General features: G+C 36.9%; 1 protein-coding gene across 10 annotated transcripts in view; it reads left to right on the top strand.

Moving 5' to 3' along the window:
- The window catches only part of EPC2 (enhancer of polycomb homolog 2), a 114,977-nt gene extending 108,604 nt beyond the window's left edge, over window positions 1-6,373 (top strand). For 6 of the 10 annotated variants that reach the window (XM_036254986.1, XM_036254981.1, XM_036254983.1 and 3 more), the window contains 4 exons: window positions 315-451; window positions 1,902-2,061; window positions 3,239-3,572; window positions 4,544-6,373. In XM_036254986.1, the coding sequence (XP_036110879.1) occupies window positions 315-451; window positions 1,902-2,061; window positions 3,239-3,572; window positions 4,544-4,616 (704 nt within the window). In that variant the 3' untranslated portion in view covers window positions 4,617-6,373. The remainder of the gene's footprint in view (window positions 1-314; window positions 452-1,901; window positions 2,062-3,238; window positions 3,573-4,543) is intronic. The other 4 variants (XM_036254984.1, XM_036254987.1, XM_036254988.1 and 1 more) reach the window with 2 other exon arrangements.
- The last annotated feature ends 1,848 nt before the right edge of the window (window positions 6,374-8,221 follow it).

The following is an 8,221-nucleotide window of genomic DNA, read 5'->3' on the forward strand; positions in this document are numbered from 1 at the left end:
TGTAGTTACCATAGTGCAGAAAATTAAGAGTGATCTCAAAGATACTGAGTCTGAATAAATGACAGAATTCTCATATTAGAACTATGTTATACAGTAAAAACCACATATAGGAACTTCTGGCATAAGGTCATGGATATTATCATAAGCCACTTCTGCTGGAAGATTTGTCATTTTTATTGGATTCTTTGTTGATGCTATATATTGTGATTTGTAATTGCTTTTCATCTTAATTGTGGAATAATTTTATGTTGTATTTTACCTGTGTTGTTAAAAGTACTTTTAAACATACGTCTGAAATCAATGTTCTTTATCAGTAACAGGGGGTATCACAGAAGAGCAGTTTCAGACACATCAACAGCAATTAGTTCAAATGCAAAGGCAGCAACTTGCTCAGCTTCAGCAGAAACAGCAATCTCAGCATTCCTCGCAACAGACACATCCAAAAGCACAGGTATTAATCTTATTAATCTATCTATTAATCGTGCTTATTTCTCTTCCTTTCTCTCATATTACGTAGTTTTATTCCATTGTAGTCAAGTCAGAGAAGATAATCTTGATATTGCCACTCCTCATTTCAAAGATCAAACCAAAGTGTCATTTTAGTTAATTTACATGATTTTAAGTGACTAGTTTATATTTTATGAGAGATGCACTAGACCCAAATGTGATATTTTTAATTTAGGAAAAATGTTTTGAAGGGTTATTGAGAACTTGTAAAAGTAATTATATACTATCTCTTAGAACCATTATCCCCCATCCCTTCTGTCTCTAAAAATATTTTTTTCAAGGATTTAACTTTCCTAGCCCCTAGTGTGGGTATGTCTTGAGCTGAAAGGTAATTCTCTTGAATTGTACAATAACTCTAAACGTAGCCCTTGCCTCCTTGATTCATATTTCCCTGAAAAAAAAAAATGCTACCAGGTGAGGTTTTCCATAAGCACCATTAAATGAATACACTATGGATAAGAATAAAAGTATCTTATAAAGTTGTAATTACCAGAAGAGAAACCCTTTCAATACCTTGAGATGAGCCCTATAGATTCATTTTAGTCTTTTGGCCTCCAAAACTGTATGAGAATATATTCCTGTTGTTTAAGCCACTAAAAACAAAACTGTAATTAAGTATATTTCAAATTTGGCCATCTGAAAAAATAAACCTAGTGTTTTTAAGCCATAAATTTTGTTGCGCCATAATTCTGAGATAATGAGATTAACGCAGTTTCGTTGTATCTTGGACCAGCATCTGCCCATAATAGTTCAGCTTGTTCTCAAAGGATCACTACACTGACGTTGGAGGTTTGAGTGCAGCAACATGAAAACCTCAGTGAACCTAGGGCCCCTCGACATCTCAACACTCCCATAACATCCTGGTGAATTTGAGACTGGCCCACATTCTAGGGCTAGTGGCTGTTAATAACAGTTTTATACAGAATCAAGAGTAAATGCCATTAAACTTGCCTTTTTATTTGCTTTTTCTGAATCTCTTGGGTAACCAGCCTGAAGTATTTGTAGCATACTGCAAGGTTAGGCCAAGATATGTTTTTTACATTGTGACAAAAATGACTTTTAGTCATCTCTGATTTTATTTTGCTCATAGTATCAAGATTGTCAAGTATTTTTAAAGACATTTATTAACACTTAATACACTAACATTTATAGAGTATTAAAGGTTTGGGTTTTTTAATTCCCCTACTTCTTTCTTAGAAATAGTTGCTTCCCAGTTTTTAGTCACTTCCCTGATTTATGTGCCAAATAGTCTATGGACCCTAGACCTCTTAATCTAAACACTTGTAACTGTTCCATATGAAAAAGGCAACAGCCTCTTCTTGGGTTTACTCATTTCTTAACATGTTCCTGGAATCCCGTCTAAAAAATTGAGTTTGATTTTGTTCATTGTATAGGGCTCAAGCACCTCTGACTGTATGTCTAAAACACTTGACTCAGCCAGCGCCCACTTTGCTGCATCTGCAGTGGTCAGTGCCCCTGTTCCAAGTCGCAGCGAGGTAGCCAAGGAACAGAACACTGGCCACAACAACATAAACGGTGTTGTCCAGCCTTCAGGTAAGCCTGTGGTTTCATATGGCACTGACTAGCTCAGAGTTGTAACTCAGTGATTTGAAGTATGGTCTTTGTTTTTTAAATTCAAGGGGAGCTCTGGCCAGTTTGGCTCAGCGTTAGAGCACCAGCCCTTGGACCAGTGAGTCCTGGGTTCGATTCCAGCCAAGGTCACCTACTTTGGTTGCATCCCTGGCCCTGGTCGGGGTTGTGCGGGAGGCAACCAGTCGATGTGTCCTTCTCAAGTTGATGTCTCTCTCTCTCTCCCTGTCTCTCCCTCTTTCTACCTGAAGATAAATAGAAAAATATCCTTGAGTGAGGATTAAAAATAATAACAATAATAATAAATTCAAGGGGAAGTGTACAAGAAGTTAGTCTTCAGCATTTCTTTGGATAATGAGTGGTAGAAGAGCTGAATGTTTTCTAGAATTCAAGTAGAATCTGCTTTCTATTTCCTTCTGCACCCACTGGGTACCTGCCTGTGTGACTCCACCCTGCCTAGTTTTATTCATGTCCTGTCATTTGCCTCACGTCTTAGGAAGTGCATCGTGCTAAGCACTATCACCATTGAATTATCCGTGCTTTGTTAGAAAGGTGAAACATAATGCAGGACGGTCAGAGAGTTAGAAATGGGTTTACCTCCCACTTGCATGTTTTCAGAGGTCTGCTTTCCCTGCTCCTCCTCTTGAAGGGCAGCACTGTTGTGAGACCCTGCCTGCTGCATATGACCCTGAGTCCTCCGAGACTTGGCTGTTCTGAACATCCTTCAACTACTGCTCAGATCTTAGGATTTTCCACTTGCTTGTACGTGTCTCCACAGTCCTGTTTGCCCCTCCTTACTGATGTTCTTCCATGTGTAAATTCTAATAGAAACCCAACTATCGTTTTCACCTGCCCTCAGCCTCCAGAATGGACCTCTCTGTTCTGTTACACAGTTTCCAAATAGGGAGGCAGAACACTTTGCAGAGCCCTTTATGTAGGAATAGAGTGTCTTTGTCTTTGGAGTTGTAATAGGTGAGTATGTTGTACTTACTGATCAGAAGCTGTCTTTTGAGAGGCAATTATGTGCAAGGTTGATTTGGCATTTAATTAGAATTCAAATGTTTACATTTATCTTTATTGTTAAACTGTTTTTAAGAGTTTAATGTCTCATGACATGAATGATTTTTTTTTTCTCCTTCAGGAACCTCTAAGACATTATATTCCACCAATATGGCTTTATCATCCAGCCCAGGGATTTCAGCTGTACAACTTGTAAGGACAGTTGGCCACACCACTACAAACCACTTGATCCCAGCATTGTGCACAAGCAGTCCTCCAACTCTTTCCATGAACAATTCTTGCCTGACAAATGCAGTGCACCTCAATAACGTCAGTGTTGTCTCTCCAGTCAATGTGCATATCAATACACGGACTTCAGCACCATCGCCAACAGCCTTAAAACTTGCCACAGTTGCTGCTAGTATGGACAGAGTGCCAAAGGTTACTCCGAGCAGTGCCATCAGCAGCATAGCAAGGTGTGTGTGTGTGTCTCAAGCATCACTCTATCCCTTTCTGCTGGCCATCCTGTGGGAGGAAGGCCTTTTTTTTTTTTTTTTTTTACTGCTCAAATAATAGATGTCTGTTGATTGACTTGCTTTTCAACAGATACTGAATATGCTTAGTGTAAAGTACTGTGCTTACATTATTTGTTTGAGGTCACTAGGAGGGTGTTTAAATATTAGCCAGAATTATAAAAACACAAGGAGAAAACCATATCAAATTGGGAACCACCAAACCAAAAAAGCATATCACAGAGCCTATCTTAGAAGCTTCAGTTACTTTTACATTACTCTTTGTAGCTCAGACAGTCTGAAGGATTAGAGTTGTTATTACTAACTTCCATGTCAGAGTTTTAATTTTCAAATCAAATTTGTTTTCTTCCTGTGTTAAACACAAAGGGAAAAATAAATTATTGTATGTATATATTAAAATTGAGAATGTTCTAGGATTAACTAAATCTAGGATAATGTATTTCAGAGTATTTTTTACCTTTTCTGTGAGACTAATACATGAGAACACTGAGTCAGAAAAAATTTATTTGCATGGGTTAATAACTACATGACCTTGAACCTGAAAAATGAAACTGTAGTAGAAAGTAATTTAAGTAATACTGTGCTCCAAATGATCATTGATTTAGACTCATCGTAAGCTCCATCTATTGTAAAAACTTTGATTGTCCTATATTACATATTGCATAAGTAATTTATTACTGGCTTATACTGAAATATTATGTTAAATTACTTTCTTTCCTAAGTAAATAGTTATAATCAAGTAATTAGGAATTAATAAGATTTCTTAGCTGAAGGAAACTTTTTCTCATTCCTGTATAGAAACTGTAAAAATGGCAAATGTTCTTGGGAAGTACATGTTTAGTTATAGTACATAACAGCATATCTGTAAATGCCAGAGAGTGTTAATGTTTATTTTACTCTTTGCCTTATTATAGAGAGAACCATGAACCAGAAAGATTGGGTTTAAATGGAATAGCAGAGACAACAGTAGCCATGGAAGTGACATAACCTAAAACATGTGGCTCCGACCTGTGCTGGTGGTGCGCAGTCACTCGTATTCCAGCCGGATGCAAAAGGCAGCACTCTGTGGATCACAGAGGTTAACGTGGACCTAAAGGGACTGCGGTGTGTCGGATGTGTAATCGATGTATATTTTGTAAAATTGGGAAAATCACTACCTTGTAAAATAGTTTATTTGTATCATCAATATTATTTCTGTTACTTGAATAGTAGATATTCATCATCATGCTTTTGCACTTGAATTTGCAACTGAATGGATTTTAAAAAATAATTCTTTAATGGGATCATGAGCATGAAATGGGATCCTACATCACTTGTTTTAACTATTTATTTTGCCATGTTTACATTTTGTATCTTGTAAAAATAAATCCAACTTTGTGTCTAAAAAGTTAAAGATTCATAGCTAGGAAATGAAATTCTTGTAATTTTTTTCTAAAGGAACTGTAAAGTTTTCACTTGGTTCATTTTGTTTCACAATTTGACTAGATGGACTTTTTGGTAAATACTTTAGTGGCATTTCACTGTCAAATATGAAGTTCAAGGCAAAATAGTATTTTCTATTACTGTGCAGGGGAAAGGGATGGATCGATACATGCAAATTTAATGTAGTAACTCACTTTTCCATATATTTTGAATGTATATTTCTATTTATAATACCAGTTTATAAAAAATAATTACATGGAAAAAAACGGACTAGGAAAAATTATGCATCTAGCACATTTAAACTGTGCAGATATGAAAATTTTTCAAGGATTACATTTTATCTGAAGACTGCATATTTTAACTGGCTTTAAAACTGTAACACACCACGTAAAGGATATTTTACCAGGTATGTATTGCATTATATCATTGCAATAATTATTGGAAGTCTAGATATCGAGCCATCCCAGGTGTTGGGAGGGGGGAGGGTTGTGGCAAGATTGTCTTTTCAATTTTGGAGAGTTTTCCTGTGGCTACAAGGCAAGTAACGGGTTGGAAAAAGTCTGACTGTAAGCGTTGGACACCTTCATAGTGTAGTGTTTTAGTGACTTTTTTTATACGGTTCTTGTAAATTAGATACGTGTAGTGGTGTTTCAGAATGTTTGTTTATGCACTAGTTCAGACAACTTTCCCTGTTACTTGTTCTTGATAAGTGAAAACTGCAGGGAAATAAAAATACATATCAAAACATGGCCATGCTGCATATGTGTTTATTTCACAATGTGCACACAGTATAGGTAAAAATTTAAGGGAGATGATAGCACTTGACAGCACTTTTCATTTTCACAGTGCTTTCCAAGCATTAATGAAAAGAACTATAAGAAGCTCATCTGTGGGCTCTATTGGGTTTCAGATAATCCAATATAAACTACCTTTGATATGAAAACTTCTTGAAATATTTTACGAATGTAAGTAATTTGCAGTATAACATTCATTGAAATCTCATAAATGAGCCTCATTTTATAAATAGAAGTTTAGAGTAGAATTATATTGCAAGGGTGTTTTGTCAAGTAAGTACTGGGAAATGTAAATATTTTTAATGAATATGATTAAAACCATTTCAAACTTACATAATTTTATACTTTACATTTTTTATATCTGCAGTTCTAAACATTGTAAATTGATATGTCAGTTGAATTAATGGGCCAAGATTTCTGAGAGTGATTTTTATTCAGGTCCTAAATGTGTAAAGCAATTTATGGGCAAAACCATAGAAAAATAATAAATTTAATTTCTTCATTGGTTGTGACCTGATAGGATCCATGCTCGTTTCTGCCATACTACCTCTGGAGTTACTGATTGCTGATGATATAAAGGAAATCATTTTGATTCTATATGTATTATGACTGTGTTCATTCTGCTTAAAGTTGGATGTATCTTGTTGCTATTAAGAACTTAAATCAACTTCAGTGCCAATTTCAGAGAAAGCCTTTTTTTCCCCATTTTACTGAAACAAAGCATGAAGTGAATTTGCCTTGTGTGATATACATGTTAAAAATAATTTAAGTAAAACAAAAGAACTATCCATTTGTACAGTTTCTGGAGATGTGGCAAATCAGAATTTATCAGCCTGATGACCAATCTATTTGTTCCTTTTGAAGTAAAATAGAAAAATAAGCCTTCCTTATTCTGGTGGTTGTAACTATTTCACTGATGGCATTTCAGTTATTTGCACACACATTTTTCCAGTGCTTTTCAAAAACGTACGTGACATATTTATTTTCACCTTACCAAGTGGAAGGATAGTTTATTTTTGCACGGGCCCTCCACTGGGCAGTGCCACTACTTCCCTCCGTTTTCTGAGGAAACCTGTGTTGGTACCTGTTCATTAAGCTCCTAGCGCCTGTGGAGGACGTTTTTGATAGAGTAGTAGGTTGGTTGGTTGGTTGGTTGGTTGGTTGGTTGGTTGGTTTTAAACAAAGGGGTAACTCTCGTGTGCTTGGGATATCTTGTAATTCAGTATAGATTAAAATACTTATAAATTAGTTTTCTATCTTCCTGAAGAAGGTACCCTTCCCTTCCTTGCCATTGAAGGTCATCTTTACTGGTAGCTCTGAATCTATTGTCGTGATGTGTTGCATATCTTTCTTTTGCAAAACACCAAGGGAAAAATAAAAATATCTGGAGGGCACATTTAAAAGATATATTTGCAGATATGCTTAGTGATTGTTATCCAAACTTGTTTGGGGGGGAAGGAGGGTAGTAAGGAGGAGTAACATTTTAGAAACTTCTCCCCAGTATGTACTGCTGTATTTGAGTATAATGCTATCTATATTTTGAGCAAATTTTATTGACCAGTAGTAATACACTTTTGACTGAAATGTTTTCTTCATTGACCTGGCAAATTAAATTTCAAAAGGTTAAGGATATCTCAAGTAATTGTGACCACTTTATCCTGTAAGACAAGTGGGGTTTTCATCATTAACTGCAATGTCATAGCGAGCGTCATGGAGCATGTTGTGTTCTCCCCCAGTGACTTTTATTTAGTCCTAATAACAGTTGTGTGATGTACTGTGTTTCCCATTTCACACATTAGGGAAAGGAAGTTGAGAAAGTCAGATAACTTGCCCTGTGTCACACAGCTGGTAAGTCACTGAGCCAGGAATTGAACTTGGGTAGCTGACACTCAGACCACTGCATCCGTCTTCAATGTGGAAGAAGAAGGGCTCTTCAAAGTACCTACTGTATTTCTCAGTCCGCTTATTGCAGCATCAGTAGCAGAGTTTGAAAATTCATTTGGAAAACCACCTCCCCCGTTCTTCACTAGCAATTGAGGTTTTGTTTTTTACTTCCCAGACTGAGTGCATTAGATCCAACGGGGGCTTCTAGGCAGCTGCCCAGCAAACCCAAACCAATCCGTTTATCCTCTCAGACCTGGCCCATTAATGCAAAAGCTCTCAATCAGCACAAGGCGCTGGGAGCTGGGTCTGGGCCAGGATGTGGCTGAGTTTTGCCCTTCTGGACCGTGGTTTCCCCATCTGTAAAATAAGCAAGTTTTCCTGAAACTCCAGGAAGGAGGCCACACAGACGAGCTTGGTGGAGGTGTATGTATGGCCATGGTCATTGGTTTCTCACCAAGGAAGTAAATGAGGGATGGAAGACTGAGGTACAGT

Source organism: Molossus molossus, unplaced genomic scaffold (genome assembly GCF_014108415.1).
Source record: "Molossus molossus isolate mMolMol1 unplaced genomic scaffold, mMolMol1.p scaffold_m16_p_11, whole genome shotgun sequence".
Lineage (NCBI taxonomy): Eukaryota > Metazoa > Chordata > Mammalia > Chiroptera > Molossidae > Molossus > Molossus molossus.